A 19,547-nucleotide genomic window follows, 5' to 3' on the forward strand; every position below is an offset into this window, starting at 1 on the left:
GGGCCCGGGGCTTTATTGGGTGCCATGTCCCGGATTGTCTGCCGGATTTCATCTAGGGTGATTGGGGCCTCCAGGAATTCCACCTGTTCTTCTGACAGTGTTGGAAAAGTCAGGTCGTTCAGGTAATCTAGGATATCTGCTTTAGTAAAATTTGTGGGTGAGCTATACAGGTTAGCGTAAAATTCTTTAAAGCGATTTGTGATGGCTGGGGCGTCAGTCAGCTCCACACCATATTGATCTTTTATCTTAAGGATCGTGTTCGAGTATTTCTCGTGTTTAATCAGATTAGCTAGTAAATGGCTGGATTGGTTACCCAGTTCAAAGTAGTATTGCTTCACAAAGAATAATTTACGCTTGGCCTTGGGGTGAATTTGGTGTTTGTAGAGGCGGGAGCAACTAAGCCACGCTTCTTTGTTAGAGTCTGTGGGATTGTCAATATAAGTCTTTTCTGCCTCAAGTGTCTTGACTTCTATCTCTCTGTCCGCCTGGGCTGTCGTTTGTTTGATATATGTAATGGCTGATTTAAGAAACCCCCGAAGGTATGCTTTAAGGGTATCCCATCTCAAGGCCGGGTGGGTGTTGTTGTTATGAGCATCTAGAAAAAGGGATATATGAAACGGGGTTTGGTCGTCTGGGCCTAGAAGTTTGAGCCAAAACGGGTGTAGTTTCCAGGTGGGGAGAATTTTGAGTTGGGGAAATTTCAGTGTTAATAGTATCGGACTGTGGTCCGATATGCCCAGCGGGCCGTGTGTTATATCTACGAGGTACACCGCAACTTCCCTGGAGCTGAATATGTAGTCGATTCTTGAAAGGGAGTTATGACCCAGGGAGTGGCAGGTGTATTCCAGGGTGGCAGGGTGGTGTAACCGCCAGAGGTCGACCCAGCCCACGCTCTCGGTCGTCTGCCGGAGGGAGGAGTTAGTATTGGCGGTTGTGTTGGCCAGGGCATGGAATTTGTCCCTGGTTGGGTCCATTACCTGGTTAAAATCTCCCATACAGAGTACTCCTATTGAGGGGTATTGGTGTGCGAAGGTCACGGCCGCCTGAAGGAGGGAGAGATTGTGTGGTGGATTATAGATACATAAGATTACATAAGGCTTGGAGTCTATTTCTGCATATACGAATATTGATCTGCCTTCCGGGTCCTCTGGAGGAGGAGGTGTGAAAGGAGTGGGCCGCCCATTGTACCCACGGCTTTTTAAGAGTATCGGCCCTGTCCTTGGTGAGGTGGGTCTCCTGCAGGCACACGATATGGGGGTTGTTTTGTTTAATAAAGGAGAAAACTTTCCTGCGCTTGAGGGCTGTGCCGAGACCCCGTACGTTCCAGCTAAGATATTTTAAAGACATTGGTGTCGGTGTAAATATAGATCTCGATTGATGTCCTTACAGTCGGGGGGAGGGAAGGGAGAGGACCTTGCGAGAACAGAGCAGTGGGGATCATCGGCATAGACAGTTCAGAACAAAAAACAACATTTATCTCAAAACAGTTTAAACCTTTAGCTATTGGCATCCTGTCTGAATATGAATTTAGGAACCCTAAGTTAGGTTTCCGGTAAATCTAAAGACAGGAGACAATGAAAAACTTAAGCTACAAACTATCAGTAGGTAGCTGATGTTGCTGGGGGGAAAAGGATCCCAATGGCCTATGGGTGGCTGGCTTTGTCTGGTGGACTTAAATTATTAGGTTGGAGTAGCGTTGAGGCCTGGGGGGTTCCCGGGCAGTAAGTTCGCGGCGTGGACGGCCGGCGCACCACCAGTAGGTCAGGGGGATAATAGAGCTTCCCAGCCACATTTCAAGTTAGTATACATATTTATGCATGTTATGGGTTAGTGCATCTTGGTGACACGGGGTGCATTCTGAGCCATTCCAGAGCTTCAGTAGGAGAATGCAGGAAGATTGCTTTTCCCACTGCGACAATGCGCAGACGGGCCGGATATGCCATAGAATAGGGAATGTTTCTATCTTTAAATTTCTGTTTGACCTCCATAAAGGTAGCTCTTTGTTTTTACAAGTCCGCAGAAAAGTCAGGAAAGATAGATATCACTGAGTTGTTATGTTTAAGTGGGCCCTTTAATCTGGCTTGACGCAGGGCGGCGTCGCGATCCCTGCAATTAAGAATTCTTGCTAGGAACGGGCGTGGAGGTGCGCCCGGCTGTGGTGGTTTCGCCGGGATGCGGTGAGCTCTCTCCACGGTAAAGTGAGTAGAGAAGGCGTCTTCGCCCAGCAATGATTTTAACCAGTTCTCCGCAAACAGTTCTGGTTGTGAGCCTTCTGTCTTCTCAGGTAAGCCGATTATGCGTAAATTATTGCGGCGCGCATGATTTTCTAGATCATCGGTTTTAGCTTGGCAGTATTCCGCTGTTCTCATGGCTTTTTTTACCGCTGCGGGGATTGGGCGCAGGGAGTCCTCAACATTCGAGATGCGGTCCTCCATTTCCCGCACCCTGCCGCGCATATTTTGTAGATCTTGTCTCAGGAGGACTACGTCTGATTTGACCTCTTCTATCTTGTCTGTGAGGGTGGACTTGCAGGAGTTAATTGCCTCCAGGGGCTGGCGCATTGTTGGCTCCGGCGGCTGCCCAGATGTGTCATCGGTTTCTTTTGTTTGGATGGGTCGCATCGCTCGAGGAGTGTGGTCTGGGGTTTCGGTGCGTGAAAATTCTTTCAATCTTTCCGTCGCAGAGCCGCTTTTTGCGCGTGTGCTCATGTTAGCGGGCAGTTGTTTAACGTGTTTAACTGGAAGCGTAAGCGGTTTTTTGGTGGTATAAGCGTATGAGTGTTTCTGAGAAAGATAGCTTGATTGTAGGGCTGGTTAGCCTATCAGATATTTTGTGGGGGTTCTGGTAAGGTATGTAAATTACTAATATCTCCGGGTGCCTTACTTTCTCGAAGCCACCACCGTTTTTTTGGAGTTTGATGCACCGGTAAAATGTACCTCCAATGTGGGTAGATGTTGTCTATGACTCAGGTCAGTTCGGGTGGTTCGGCCGGGAGGCCGTCGAGTCTTGTCTGTCTCCCCTATAGCGAATGGGGATCACTGCAGGGTCGCGGGGGGGGGGGGGGGGAGAGTCTTAAGATGGCGGGGGACTGTTATATGTTGTCCCTCTCCGGGCACCCGGCGTCCAATACAGCGGCGTGCCGTTGCTAGGTGTTGTCCCGCGACCTTTGTCCCCACTTACAGTTTTGTCGCCGGCTCCGCTGGGCCGGTTTACGGTCGGTGGGTCTCCCCGCTTCTGGCGCCCGGTCGGGTGTAATAGACCGCGCTCGCCGCAGCGGTAGGGATGTCCGGTGGTTGGTTGAACCGCGGTTCCCGGCGGCTCCGTGGCAGGGGAGCAGGTGTTGGCGCCCCTCTTTTGGGCTGCGGCCGGGCCGCCCAGCAGTTCCGCCCCTCCACTGCAGCAGGGGGTCTCGGTTTTGCCGAGTTGCCGGGGATAATGTGGCTCAAGGTGCCGTTAAAACCAGCTGTAGGCGCCGGGGTTCGGTGTGTTGTGTCCTCTCTACAGCAGGGGGAGGGCGCCAGCCGGGCCGTTCGGACCACCAGATAGCGGTCCTCCGCAGGTTATATGGCCGCCGAATCACTTCAGGAGGAGGATAGGCGGCTCAGCCGGGCGCGGGAGGCCGCGATCCCACAGCAGGTGATCAGCCCCGTCCTCCAGGTAGTCCAGGAGCGCGGGGGTTAATAGATGTTCGGCCGCCGGCGGCACTCGCGGCACGCATCAGAGGACAGAGAGGCCGCCTGCGCTCCCTCCACGTGCAGGCACGGGCAGTCCAGCAGTGTCTCCCAGAGCGGCGGCAGGAAGGCAGGCTCGGGGAGAAGGTAAAAGGAGACTTGCGCTGATGTGTGGGAGCGTGCGTCCCTCCGCAGCTCCCGGTCAGGATGGTAAGCGCTTACCCCGTAGCCGCGGGGGAGGAGGGGGGGGTCCCGAGCGGCCGGTCGGATGGTCCGGACCGACAGGCCGGTTCCACAGGCGCCATCTCGTGCTCGGAGGGCAAGGAGGAACGGCTGCTTCACCGCCCAGCTTGGTCTGCAGGTGGGGGTAGGTCTCCGGAGCCGCCGCTCCGGGTGTCGGCAATGGCGGGAAGAGAGCAGGGATTTGGCGCGGTCTCACCTCCGGGCCGGTCCACTCCGCTTTGCATCACGTTTAAGGGGTTTAGTCTGCCCCAGCTCCGTCCCGGTCTCCTATGGCAGGTTTCAGGGGTCTTGGATTTCCGAATAGGTCACCCTAAGGCCAGGATTTTAACAGGATTGATGTATCCCCTGGGGAGCTCCTTTCACGTGCGACTTTCCATGTTGGTCGCTGGCCACGCCCCCGTACCTGTCATTCTTATCTTCTTTCTGTACTGCGGATGGTCTGCACGGTGGGCTGCCGGACATGCACAGTACACTTTTGTTTTTAAATCCTTGCTTTTTCCTGCTTAAATCCCTGCCTAGCGACGACGCGGCATCCGCAACCTTTCCGCAATGTCATTGCAGAAGGGCCGCGGGTTGGATGGCATTTTATTGATTTCGATGGAAATTGTCCATGCGGAATCCGCACAGAAATAGGGCATACCACGTTTTTTCCTCCGCAAGCGGAAAATCGCAGTTGATGCAGCCCGCCAAAGGCTTCCTTCAGACTTTGTCTGCTTTCACACAAGCATATGTTTTAGCAGTAGTCAATTTAGAATTTTCAGTCCTTAAAGGGGTTGTCCACTTTTTACAGTTTTTATTTATTTAGTTCTAGAATTAGTAATCCTACAACTTTCTAATATAAATGTATTTAAAATTATGTGCACGTCTCTTCCTTATAGCAGTGCAGTAGCCCCTATTGCACAATAGAATTGTATAGCAATGGTTGTCAGTCATGTGACCCCTGATATTAAACTGACACTGATCAGGTATCTAATAGGTGAATAGTAGACTACTGAGGAGCAGAGCACGCAGTGTTGCTATCTGCAGCGTCATGTCTGTCAGTGTCTACGCAGAAGCAGCTCTTATATTTTTCCCCACCAGCTCCTCTGTGTGACGGTTTTCTTCTTCACTTGACATGACATCAATTACATGGAGACAGTGGAGTCTGTGTTTTCTTTAACAGTTGTTAATAAAGTTAACTGCTCCAAAAACACAGCTGTCTTCAGGCGATGTTCTAACCTAGTTTAATAAAGTCAAGTGAAAAAAAAAACATCATACAGAGGAAATGGGGAGAAAAATATAAAAGCTGCTTCTCCACAGACAGACAGACATGATGATGCTGCTGCAGGTGGGAACACTGTGTGAGTTCTGCTCCTCAGAAATCATCTACTATTCACCCATTAGATAAGTGATCAGTTGAACCCCTGGAGTCGCGTAACTGATGGACCTTACCGTGGACAGACCTGTCCATGGCTATACCGTACTGTGCATATAGGGGGCACTGCACTGCTATAGGAAAGAGATAAGAGCAGAATTTTAACCCCTTAGTGACGAAGCCTGTTTGCGCCTTAGTGACGGAGCCAAATTTTGGAAATCTGACATGCGTCGTTCAACGTGGCATAACTCCGTAAAGGCTTTACATATCCCAGTGATTCTGACATTGTTTTTTCGCCACATGTTGTACTTCATTTAGATTGTAAAAAGAGACCGATATAATTTGTGTATATTTATTAAAAGTACCAATATTGGAAAAATTTTGAAAAAATTGTCATTTTTTCACATTTTCAACCGTAATATCTCAAATATGTCCAAACATACTGTACAAATTTTTGATAGGATATGTATTTCCATCTGTTTACTTTATTCTGAATGCACACTTGAAAAACTTTTGTGTTTTTTTTAACCATTTAGAGGACGTACAAATTTAACATTACTTTTCAGCATTTTGAGGAGCACTTTGTTTTCCTGCACCAAGCCAAGTTTGCAGAGGCTCATAAGTGTCAGAATAATAGATACACCTACAAATGACCCCATTTTAAAAACTACACCCCTTAGTGTATTCACTGAGGGGTGTCATGAGTATTTTGACCCCATCAGTTCTTTTCAGGAATTAGTTCAATTTAGGTGACAAAAAATAAAATTTCATATTTTTGCAAATATGTCATTTTAAAGACATATTTTTTTCCTATAGAGCCCATGAAAATGAGGATTTACACACCAAAATGGATACCCCCGTTTCTCCCGTGTTCAGAAACATACCCATTGTGGCCCTAATCTTATGTCTGGATGCATAACGGGAGCCAAAATGAAAGGAGTAGTCGGTGTCTTTCAGAACATAAATTTTGCTTGAAGGCGTTTTAGGCCCCATAGCACTTTTGTAGAGCTCTTGAGTGGCCAAAACCAAAGAGAACCCCCACAAGTGACCCCATTTTGAAAACTAGACCCCTTAACGAATTTATCTAGGGGTGTACTGACAATTTTGACCCCACAGTTTTTGAATGAATTCAAGCCAAGCAAAAGGAAAAAATGGTGATTTTCATTTTTTTGTCAATTCTGTCATTTTAAAAACAGCTTTTTTTGTACAGCACACGCATGAATGAAGCCTTTCATCCCAAAATGGATACCCCTGTTTCTCCCGTGTTCAGAGACATACCCATTGTGGCCCTAATCTTATGTCTGGATGCACAATGGGGCCCAAAACAAAAGGAGTAGTCGGTGGCTTTAAGAACATAGATTTTCCTTGAAGGAGTTTTAGGCCCATAGCACTTTTGTAGAGCTCTTGAGCGGCCAAAATCAAAGAGAACCCCCACAAGTGACCCCATTTTGAAAACTAGACCCCTTAATGAATTTATCTAGGGGTGTACTGCCCATTTTGAGCCCACAGTTTTTGAATGAATTGAAGCAAAGCAAAAGGAAAAAATTGTGATTTTCGTTTTTTTGGCAATTCTGTCGTTTTAAAAACTGCTTTTTTGGTACAGCACACACATGAATGAAGACTTGCACCCCAAAGTGGATACCCCTGTTTGTCCCGTGTTCAGAGACATACCCATTATGGCCCTAATCTTTTGTCTGGATGCACAACGGGGCCCAAAATGAAAGGAGTAGTCGGTGGCTTTCAGAACAGAAATTTAGCATGAAAGTGATTTAGACCCCATTGCACACTTGTAGAGCCCTTGAGCGGCCAAAACGACAGAGAACCCCCACAAATGATCCCATTTTGAAAACTAGACCCCCTAACGAATTTATCTAGGGGTGTACTGTGTATTTTTACCCTACAATTTTTGAATAAATTTAAGCAAAGCAGTAGGAAAAAAATTACAATTTTCATTTTTTTGGCAGTTGTATCAATTTAAAAACTGTTTTTTTTTGTACAGCACACATAGGGATGAAGACTTTCACCCCAAAATGGATACCCCTGTTTGTCCCGTGTTCAGAACCATACCCCTTGTGGCCCTAATCTACTTAAAGGACGCATGGCTAGGCCTATAATGGAAGGAGCACCCGTTGGATTTTAGGGTACAACGGAATAAATTCCAGGCCCCATTGCCCACTTATAGAGTCATTGAGCGTCCAAAACTATAAAGACCCCCACAAATATCCCCATTTTAAAAACTAGACCCCTTAACGAATTCATCTAGGGGTGTACTGCGTATTTTGACCACACAGTATTTGAATAAATTTCAGCAAAGCAGAAGAAAAAAATTACAATTTTCATTTTTTTGGCAATTTTGTCAATTTAAAAACTTTTTTTTTTGTACAGTTTACATAGGAATGAAGACGTTCACCCCAAATGGATACCCCCGTTTGTCCCGTGTTCAAAAACATACCCATTGCGGCCCTAATCTACTTACAGGAAACATGGCAAGGCCTATAATGGAGGGAACACCAGTTGGATTGCAGGGCATAACTGAATAAATTCCAGGCCCCATTGCTCATTTGTACGGAATAAAAATTGACTCCCTAAAATCCCCCCCCCTCCTCCACGCCCTTTTCGGCGTTCCCCAAATCTTAGATAAAAGTAATAATGTGAACTGTGTAGTATTTCCAAAGACGGGTAATTATGGAGGCTGGTTGGGATGGGCACATGGGGCAATAAAACCGGGTATCCCCCCTCCTCTCATGCTTTTTGGGAGTCATTTTTTGACCTCAGTGGCGGGGATGGGGTGTAAAAAGTGGCGTTCCGTGAGTCTCCGTAAGCTTGATGAGGTGCGGCGGTCTCACACAGAAGGCGCTCAACAAGCTGCTCCTGGAACTGCAGGAAGGCGAGCGTTCCAGGGGCTTCTTGTAAATTGCGTATTACAGGTAGCGGTCTGAATAACGCCGGGCTCAGGCAGCCGTAGGTGGAATCCGCTTGCGGAGGCCCGCAGCGAATCCCATCTGTGAGCCCGGCTGTGACCCTGTGTACGGCCGCGTAATGTACTGCGCATAACTGCGTACTTACACGGGTGGTCATGCGCAGTACACTTTTTTTGTTGTTGTTTGTATTTCCCGCACCGTCGCTTAGCGATGACACGGGTACCCACAGCCCGTATACAAGGTATACGGGCGTATGGGCTGCGGGTATATCCACGACCATGGAGCACAATGGGCTCTATGTTGCGGATATCCGCGGTAAAATAGAACCTACTGCGTTCTCTTTTCTGTGAGTGGATTACGCAATTCCAACCCGCTAATGTGAGCGGAATTGTGTAATCCAATGCGATTGATCTGCGTATTACCGTGGATCAGACGCATGCGGAATCCGTAATTCCTATCCGGTCATGTGAGACCGGCCAAAGGTAGATCGCTACCATTTTTTCACGTGACTGGGGACCGCTCAACGAGGCCACCCGTCACCGCTCCAGGCTCTCGGTGACCGTTGGTCGCCGAGAGCAAGGAGATATTAAGTTTCCTGGGCTCCCCGACTCCTGCACATGTGTCCGGTGTTTTGCCAGCGGTCGCATGCGCAGAATACGGGAAAGTTCACGGAAGAAGATTGCGTCGGGGTGCAAATATGGAGGCCTCCGGTAAAAAATTTTATCTCCTCTTACCGATCGCATCAGTGAGGGGAGATGAAGCTTCACCTTTTTTTAACTTTTACGTGATCGCCATTATTCTTTGGATAACGGCGAACACGTGATCAGGAGCCGCTCACTGCGGCCCTCCGTGAAATCTCCAGGCTCTCGGCTAAGTTTTGTAGCCAGGAGCAGGGAGATTTTAAAAAACCACAGCTTTTGCGCATGTGCCTGCCACATTGGTGACGGGCGCGTGCGCAGAAGCTGGGTTGAGGTCCGCGGATAAATCCGCAGGCCTTAGGTACGTCATTTCATCCTCCCTCACGGATATGATCCGTGGGGGGAGATGAAACGCAAGCTTTTTTTTACTTTTTAAAACTTTTTTTTTTACTTTTTGCACTTTTTTTTTTTACCTTTTACCCCTTTTTTTATTATTTTTTTTTTACTTTTTGCACTTTTTTTTTTACTTTACATGATCACTGTCATCCATTGGATGACAGTGATCATGTCCCTGGTGACATCCCTCTGCTCTTGGCTACACATGGCAGCCAGGAGCAGAGCAATTTTGAATTTCCCGGGGCTCGAGCCCCTCTGTGCACGCGCCCGATGTCAATCATCGGGCGCGCATGCGCAGACGGGGATTTCGGGTCCCGGGACATCGGGACATCGCAGAGGACCGGGGGTGAGTATCTTCACCTCCCCTCATGGATCCGATCCATGAGGGGAGGTGAAACTTTACTTTTGTTTTACTTTTTAAACTTTTTCGCGATCACCGCTATCGCAATGGATAGCGGTGATCGCGGGCCCGGGGACCGCTCACAGTGGTCCCCGGTAACACCTCCTGGTTCCCGGCTACCTTCAGGAGCCGGGAGCCAGGAGATTTTAAATTTGCCGGGGACACCCAGGCCTCTGCGCGTGCGCGTGACGTCATCGTCAGGCGCGCATGCGCAGAAGGCCGCCGGTGGGTCCGGGAGGACCAGATCTCCGGGGGACACCGCCGACAAGCCGTGTGAGTATTTTCAGCTGCCGTGATGGATCCGATCCATCATAGCAGCTGAATTACTACTTTTTTTCACTGTTTTATTTACTTTTTTGCGATCGGCGCTATTCATTTTATAGCGCCGATCGCAATGCCGGGGGGGACTGCCCGCATCCTGGGATGACAGCTCCATGCTGTTGGCTACCTGCCGGCACCGAGAGCATGGAGCTGTCACGTCCTCAGGCCAGTGGGCATCAATCCAAAGAGGATGCATAAAACTACGTCCTCTAGGATTAAGGCCCACTTTCTGAGGACGTAGTTTCCCGATGGGGCCGTCGTTAAGGGGTTAAATACTTGTATTTTAGAAAATTGTATGGTTTGCTTTTCTATAACGAAACAGAACCAAGTGGAAAACACTAATTGAAACCTATGGTGGGCGCATGCACTAATACACTAACCCTGCAGGACGTATTAGCGCATGAACCAGGGTTTTTTCGTTTGGACTATTTAAACTCCGTGCTATTGCGTGCAAGTTTGAAAAAAAAAATCGGGAACACCCAAGAATCTTGATAGGGGAAACAAAACTATTGAAATCAATGGTTTTGTTTTGTCCCGTTGTGCGGCCGTGAGGACTAAATCACACCCATCTTTTTAAGGCCTCTTTCACACGGGCTACAAAATCTCGCTACAAAAGCATCGCTACAAAATGCATGTATGTGAAGCCCATAGTATCCAATGGGTTCTTTCAGGATACAAACATCGCTCATGTGAAACAACTCATTAGAAACCATGGGCTCCACATACGTGCGTTTTGTAGCAATGTCGCAGTGCTACAATATCTAGCGATTTTATAGCCTAAGGCCTCCTTTACATGGACACGGGCGACACAACATAGTAATGAGAAAATCGCGGTTATATTTAATCGGTGGTCTGTGCGATTATCGCTGTGTTTTCTCGCTGCGATACGGCGATTTTGTAGCGCTACAAAGACGCAAGTGGTCCACCACTTGTAAGTATTTTTGGGGGTGGGGTGAGGGGCTTGAAGTATAATCCCTGCCCCGAAAATAAGCCATAGCTGCTGGAAAAAAAAAAAGAATAGATCACCTCTCTGGCGCTGTCCAGCTCTGCTGCATCTTCTCCCCGGTCCCCGTCACTGATCTTCATGCATGTCTTCTGGCAAGGGATTGAAACATTTCCCGCGTCCTGGAAGCGCTGCCTTTGATTGGCTTAGTGCTGTGATGCTTAGCCAATCAGAGCAAGCACTCGATGAACTAATCCCAGCCATTTAATTATTAATTCAGCGCTGGCTCTAATTGGCTAAGCATCACAGCGCTCAGCCAATCATAGGCAGCGCTTTCAGAAGGCGCAGACTTTTCAGTCCCTGGCCAGAAGAGATGATGAAGTAAAGTGTCGGGGACTGTGGATGCAGCAGATCTGACAGAGCGTCTAAGGTGATGTATTCTTTTTTTTCCATTTTTTCTATCAGCTAGGGCTTAGCTTAGGGCTTTTATAGTAGGATTTCCTACTGTCAAAGTTGCATTGCACCGCATTACATGAAAATCGTGTTTTCATGCAATGTGATGCAACAGAAAGGGGGGCTCCATAGGGAAACATGGGCTACAAAACCTTGGGAATTGCGTGCATACACAATGCATTTTTGACTCGCAATGTCGCATGCTATAAAACATTGCAAATGTGAAGGAACCCATAAGAAAGCATGGGTTTCACATATGCTGGATTTGTAGCATTGTCGCAATGCATGAAAATAGCGCAACTTTGTTGTCTGTGTGAAGGAGGCCTTAATCAGGATTCTATCTGTCTTCTGTTGGATGCATTTCTGGGCAATTGAAAATAATACAAATCAATGCAAATAGTGATGAAATATTGACAGAATACTGTTATATCCATGTTACGGACATTTACAAATATGCTGGTGTAAAACAGACCATGCTTTTTTAAAAAATTTTCATTTTGTTTTTTTTTCCGATTGTTTTTGATGATGATTGTGTTTTTACAGGCATTTTGGTGGTATTTTTTGGTCACATACAGCTTTTTTTGGATATATATGGGAAAAGCCAAAATTCCAGACCTCAGAAAAGGCTGTTATTTTTTAAAAATGCTACAGACTAAAAAGACCATAAGACCTCCTTCACACAAGCTTGAAATTCACGCCGAAGTTACCTGCACACAAAAATTGCTGCTAAGTGCATGAAATGATGATTTCCGACTCTCAAGCCACAAGCTTAATTAGCGGTGAAATTGCCCATTCACACAAGCTGCGTGTTGCAGAAAAAAATGTGCTGCTGCTCGAAATTCCCTCGGAAATCCTCCTAATGGCTTCTAATGTCTAAACTACAGACACCTGTCCTCTTTTCAGAGTGTTGTACGCAGCTAAACTCCCTCCCTTCCCTTGCTATCCAGCTCCCATAGGAGTCTATGGAAACTCCTGTGCAGCGCGCACCACAGATAGGTCAGGTCCTATCTTTTCACGCCGCTGGGAATTCCAGTTGCAGGATTTCAGTCGCGCATGTCCTATTATTTTAAGGTGTGATTTTTTTTTTTTTTAGTTAATTTTTTTATTTGCTTTTTATTCTCCCGTCTGAACGTTTTCAGAGGAATCCATTGGTTCTATTAGCCACAATTTTTTTGAGTGGGTAATATGGTGTACGTTTCACGTTCGTGTGAATAAGGCGTAAAACTTTTTTTTTTTAAAGTAACACGAAAAAATGCATTGTTTGTAGGCCATTTACTATTTTACTATTGAACTACGGCAAACAACTGGACACTGTATTTTTTTTCAGCAAAAAAAATTGGCAAAAACATCAAAACGGTCCTATTGTTATCTGTTTACATTTACAAGAATAGGACAGGCGCTCACTTAATAGAAGAATGTGAAAGCTATGGCGCCTTCATGTACAATTGCCCTACTTACATTTGTACTATTAATATTTCAATCGAGAGAATCTCTACCTCTTTTAGAGTTTAATGGAGTCATCCCATCAAGGCTTTTCATAGCTGACATGGGAAACTGCTGCCACGGCCACCCGCCACCCGGCCGGAGGCTACAGAAAGAGCTGAGTGCTTAGCATAGCGCTGTTTCCGTAGCTCTCATTGAAGTGAATGGTAACTACGAGAACAGCATAGCACGGTGCACTACACTGTTTCCATTAATCCCCTGAGTGTCTGCGACACTGATTCCGTCACTCCAAATTAACGTGCTGTGCTACAATGTTTTTTCAGAAACACAGTGTTTCAACTGGCTATAAGGATACTGTTTATTAAAATAAATTGGCACATAATTTTGAGTCTCCTCTGATTAAGGGCTTATTCACAGTAACGTATATCAGCTGCCGTTTTCACGGCCAGCCGATATACTTTACCATCTGATTACACAGGCATGTTCCCGGTGTAAAAGCACCCGGCCGGGCAGTAAAGATAGTTCTGGAACTATCTTCCTGGCCGGACTACGGAGCTAATGACAGCGGCCGGGGAAGGGAGGTGGGAGGGAGTTAAGCAATGTGACTGCTAAACTCCCTCCCCCTTCTTTTCTTCTATCTGCCCCTTGCTGCTGTTGTCAATGGGAGGGGCGGGACATGGGTGGAGCAGCAAGAAGAGGCGGGAGCTCAGCACACTAGCTTCCACTCCATCCTGCCTCCTCCCCTTGCAGAGAGGCGGCAAGGGGGAGACAGCTATGCAGAGCCAAGCTGTCTCCCCCCTGCCTGATGGCATATACAACGAGCCCATGCATCAGATTGTAGCGAATATCGGCCGGCCGTGAAAATGCTGGCCGATATAAGCTCATGTGAATAAGCCCTAACTAAAAGAACAGATTGATATTTAAGAGTGGCAATTCATTTTAAAATGAAGCTAAGAATTTATGGGTTATCACTCATTAAATGAAAAGACTTTGTGCTGTGAAAAAAGTCATGAATGTATATTGTAGACTGACGATTGACAAATCTGGTTTATAGAACCCGTGTGTGATCAAATCTGGGAATTGCAAGAAGAAGCTCGGCAATGTAATTCAAATCCAGATGAATGGATTAAATACCTGCAGGTGCAACACCTCTACCTACAGATAGAGAACTTGAAGCTGGACCTTGAAATTAAGAGGCAACTGAACGCTCCCGTTCAAACCAGTCCCATATTAGATAAGAAAACTCAATGGATCCAAGACGACTAAGAAAATAATTTTTGCCATTCTATTTTTAGGATGTTTTAGTGCAATAAGAAACAGATCAGTTAATCAGCTATGCATTATTACGTAAATCTGCTTATGTTATATCAAACCTATATTATATATTACATAATAAACTTGCATTTTCTCGTATGTGTATTTTTTTATGTTTAAACAGAACTCATCCCACTGCTGGTGAAGCTCTAAATAAGCTCAAACAAGGTCACAGTATTTTATAAACATTAAATGGCCTTATTTATTAGGAAAACATCTTTAGAAAAATTGGTGGCAAAAAAATCCCACAATCACCATTCAAATACCAATAATGTAAATATTATGTAATATCTATTTGTACATCTTTGTGACCTATCAGAAAATATCAATTCATAATTTGTTTATACATAAAATATGATTCTAAATTGTTAGGTAGTATCCAGAATTTACCACAAGATGGCAGCACATGGTAAACATTAGCAAAGGAAGTCCATTCATAGCTATCAGAATAAACATGTAGTGGTGAAGTAATTTACACTGCCCCATTCCATTTGATAGCATGGATATGTCATGCAGTGTCGACAGGGCAATCATACGTTGATTGTTAGCAAGTGTAATTACTTATTTTATTCATACAAGCTTGCAAGACAAGGTGTTTTGAGCCTGAACCGGGTGCTTCGTCAGATATAAATAATATATGTTTAACAGTGGGATCTGACCCGTGCTTCTGCAGTGACCACTGCAGCTCACCTGCTCCCAGCGACTCCCCACTCTATGTGCCCAGCGGGCGCATGCACAGAGCGGAGGCAGTGCGTCACTAGTGACGTTTCTGTGCAGGCTTATGCGAAGCTTGCAGAGAAGTAGGACATACCACGATTTGTTTTCGTACGTATTTTTATGCGGTCAAATCGTGGCTGTCTGCATAGGATTGCATTATCTAATGCAGTCCTATGGAAGCATGCATGGGCGAAAATTTCCGCCCGTGTGCAGGGGCCTAAATAAAATAAAAATTCTGAAATCAGCGAGTCACAGTAAGCAGGACTTCAATTTAACCCTTGTATGTATTTTGTCCATCATATTATTAAACTATACATTGAGTCCAGGTGTATCAACCTATAAAAACAATAAAAGCTTACTAGCATTTATTTACTGAAAAAACACAAACTTATGAATTAAAAAATTATAACTACCTAGAAAATATACCAATAAATACAACCTATATAAATATGTATTATGGTGCAATGTCATTTTAAAGGTATTTTAAAAATACGAAGTAGAAGTAGTATAAATATAAAATATGGGACTAATCTGCTTTATTCTCACATTCTCAATGTTGTATTACCCCTTTAGTGACCGCCCATACGCCTTTTATGGAAGTCACGAATGGGCTTTATTCTGATGCAGCAACCCTTTATAGCACTGCATCAGAATAGTGGCGCAGGTCCGCCATGCCAGTAGAAATGGAGGCCTGGCTGCCTGGTGACAGTTACCTGCTGTAACAGCAGGGATGGAAGAAACCTCCTATCCTCGCTGTTTAACTGTTTACTTGGCATAATCAGTGTGACCATGGCATGTACAAGGCTGACAGAGAGATGGGGCTCCCTCTGTCACCCATTGGAATCTACAATCTGATAATGGGGACCTGTTGAGTTGCTATGGCCCCTGGAGGCTTGAAAATGGCAGTGATATTTGCCTCGCCAAAAATAGAAGGGAAAGTGATCAAAAAGTCATATAAATCAGTAAATAGTACAATTCATCCCGCAAAGAGCAAACTAATCTAACAGCACGATTGACAGCAAAAAAAAGGTAGGGGTTTTTGAATGTAATGGCACAAAAAAGAGTGCAATATAAATTTGGCATTGACGTAATCGTACTGTATCCGCAGTAAAAAGAAAAAAAAAATGCCAGAATTTCAGTTTGTTAATTTTGCCTAAAAACAGAATTAAAAGTAATTAAAATGTTCCAAAAAAAGGGATAAATAAGAACTAGAGCTCATACCTCCAAAAACAAGTCCTCATAGAGCTCTGTCGCGGAAAAAATAAAAACTGTAAGGCACTTGGAATGTGGCAACACAACGAATGTTTTAAAAAAAAAAAAGTCTTTACTGTACATAGATAGCAAAACATAAAAAACGGTATCTGCCTATACCTTTGCTAAAGGAATATTACAGGGGTCTGCCTCTACTTTTACTTCAAAAATGTTACAGGGGTCTGCCTATACCTTTGCTACAGGAATGTTACAGGGGTCTGCCAATACTTTTACTACAGAAATGTTACAGGGGTCTGCCTATACTTCTGATACAGAAATGTTACAGGGGTCTGCCTCTACTTTTACTACAGAAATGTTACTGGGGTCTGCCTCTACTTTTACTACAGAAATGTTACAGGGGTCTGCCTATACCTTTGCTACAGGAATGTTACAGGGGTCTGCCTATACTTTTACTACAGAAATGTTACTTGGGTCTGCCTATACTTCTGATACAGAAATGTTACTGGGGTCTGCCTCTACTTTTACTACAGAAATGTTACAGGGGTCTGCCTATACCTTTGCTACAGGAATGTTACAGGGGTCTGCTTTTACCTTTGCTACAGGAATGTTACAGGGGTCTGCCTATACCTTTGCTACAGGAATGTTACAGGGGTCTGCCTATACTTTTACTACAGAAATGTTACAGGGGTCTGCCTATACTTCTGATACAGAAATGTTACTGGGGTCTGCCTCTACTTTTACTACAGAAATGTTACAGGGGTCTGCCTCTACTTTTACTACAGAAATGTTACTGGGGTCTGCCTATACTTCTGCTACAGAAATGTTACTGGGGTCTGCCTATACCTTTGCTACAGGAATGTTATTAGAGGCCATCTATACTTTTGCTACAGAAATGTTACAGGGGTCTGCCTATACTTTTACTACAGAAATGTTACTGGGGTCCGCCTATACTTTTACTACAGAAATGTTACTGGGGTCTGCCTATATTTCTGCTACAGAAATCTTACTGGGGTCTGCCTATATTTCTGCTACAGAAATCTTACTGGGGTCTGCCTATACCTTTGCTACAGAAATGTTACTGGGGTCCGTGTATACTTTTACTACAGAAATGTTACTGGGGTCTGCCTATACCTTTGCTACAGTAATGTTACAGGGGTCTGCCTCTACTTTTACTACAGAAATGTTACTGGGGTCTACCTATACTTCTGCTACAGAAATGTTACAGGGGTCTGCCTATACCTTTGCTACAGGAATGTTACTAGAGGCCGTCTATACTTTTGCTACAGAAATGTTACAGGGGTCTGCCTATACCTTTTGCTACAGAAATGTTACAGGGGTCTTCCTATACTTCTGCTACAGAAATGTTACTGGGGTTTACCTATACTGTGGGTGCACAAAGACTTCCCATCGCAGTGTTTTACCTATCTGGCACAAATACACTGACTGACTTGGGTAGGGTGCAGAGTGCCGATGGCTTTCCCCTTGCGGTGCGGATTGAGCTATCTGACACCTACACAGAATGAATTGTGTGGGGGCACATGGATTTTCCATTGCTATGTAACTGGCACCTTGGGTCACACAAGGTGGAGGCTACGACCAAGCCTAACCCAGGGCCCGCTCACATACGTCCCACACAGACTATAGCGGGTCCTGGTCATGGTTTCTTGGCCTTGTAATGCCACCTCCTCCTCCTGCTCGGGGCAGGGGATCAGAGCTGGGCAACATGTATTTTCTCTCGTGTTATCACAGTTATCTGAGGCACTGGTTTGGGCCAAACAAAAGAAGCGTTACTGCATTAATGAGACGTTCACTGCTGTACTAGCATCGGAGTCCGCTTTATGCCCACGATTGCTGAGGGTGTGGGCAGAGGCCTATGTCCTGGGGGAAATCCAACTGCGCCAGGTTGGGCCTGTGAAACTTGTTCCTGGTTAATCCAGTCTTTGGAGCGGTAAAAGCAACGGCAACTAATTAAATGAGATGTTCACAGCTGTACTAGCATCGGCGTCCACTTTATGCCCACGATTGCTGAGGGTGTGTGCAGAGGCTGAGGTCTTTGGCGGAGTGAAAGTCTGCCATGTTTGGGCACTGTAATTGCTTCATGTTTAATACTTACCTTGGGTTCCTTTGGCCCGCCTATGATGTGAGTGCACAAAGACTTCCCATAGCGGTGTTTTACCTGTCTGACATAAATACACGAACTGACTAGTGCAGAAAAGTTGGCCGAGGCCCTTAGCAAGGTGAAACTCTGCCATGTTTGGGCACTGTAATTGCTTCATGTTTAATACTTTCCTTGGGTTCCTTTGGCTCGACTATGTTGTGAGTGCACAAAGACTTCCCATTGCGTTGCTTTACCTGTCTGGCACAAATACACTGACTGACTAGGGTAGAAATGTGGGCCAAGGTCCTTGGCGGGGTGAAACTCTGCCATGTTTGGGCGCTCTGATTTCTTCTTGTGTAATACCATCTTTGTGCACCAACAGCATAGGCAAGCCCAAGGAACTCAAAGACTTTCCATTGCGTTGTTGAGTTATCTAACACCTACACAGAATGAATTGTGTGGGGACACATGGATTTCCCATTGCTATGTAACTTGCGGCAGCTTGGGTCACACAAGATGGAGGCTGGGACCAAGCCTGACCCTGGGTCCGCTCACGTGCTTCCCACACAGAGTATTGCTGCATTGTGTAGAAGTGCTGGCACCTGAGTCCCCTTTATGCCCACGTTTGCGGCTCCTGACAATTTTGCGACAGAGGTGTCACGGGATTGGAATCATGATCGTACGTCAATTTATCATCAATTCTCAACAGCATTGTGGGCTATCGCCCCCACTTTCAAAGAGGGTCACTGCCTGGCCCTGCCAACCCTCTGCAGTGTGTGCCTCCGGTTCCTCCTCATCCAGTATGCGCTTATTAATAGACATGAGGGTGGTGTAGCTATGAAGTGAGCGTGTGGCAGGAGCTGAACGCTGTGCAGGGAAAACCTTTGGGTGCGCTGTGGACGCAGGATCGTGCGGGGGGGTTGGACAGCAATGCCAGCATGTAACCCAGGAGAAGAGGCAGCAGTGTCACCCGCAGGCAGTGATTGTCCTTGGTTGCAGGTAGTGTGGTGCTTAGCTATGGTGTGCCTTGCTAATGAGGGTTTGTCCGAAGTGAAAAATGGTTTGGGGGGTGACACCAGACTCTTGCCCCTATTGTGGCTTAATAGTGGGACCTGGGAGCCTCAGATGCAGCCATGCATGCTGCCTCTGCCCTTCCCTATCCGTTTCTGTGGTGTTTCCATGACTTTCGGATGTTTTCTGGTGTTTGACAAATCATCAGCTATGCAGAGCAGCGGTCCCTTACAAAAATGCTCGAGTCGCCCATTGACTTCAATGGGGTTCATTACTCGAAACGAGCTCTCGAGCATTATGAAAAGTTCAACTCGAGCAATGAGCACCCGAGCATTTTGGTGCTCGCTCATCTCTAGTTCCTATATGTCAGAGGCGGCGAACTTATCACACGAGTGCCAGAGGCGGCACGCAG

At 45.9% G+C, this 19,547-nt stretch overlaps 1 protein-coding gene across 1 annotated transcript in view; it reads left to right on the plus strand.

The window, feature by feature from the left end:
• LOC136625751 (C4b-binding protein alpha chain-like) overlaps nt 1-14,196 on the plus strand; it is a 603,882-nt gene extending 589,686 nt beyond the window's left edge. Inside the window, exon 22 of the mRNA XM_066600213.1 lies at nt 13,838-14,196. Within this exon, the coding sequence (XP_066456310.1) occupies nt 13,838-14,049 (212 nt within the window). The 3' untranslated portion in view covers nt 14,050-14,196. The remainder of the gene's footprint in view (nt 1-13,837) is intronic.
• The last annotated feature ends 5,351 nt before the right edge of the window (nt 14,197-19,547 follow it).

This window comes from Eleutherodactylus coqui, chromosome 4, assembly GCF_035609145.1.
Source record: "Eleutherodactylus coqui strain aEleCoq1 chromosome 4, aEleCoq1.hap1, whole genome shotgun sequence".
In the NCBI taxonomy this organism is placed as follows: domain Eukaryota; kingdom Metazoa; phylum Chordata; class Amphibia; order Anura; family Eleutherodactylidae; genus Eleutherodactylus; species Eleutherodactylus coqui.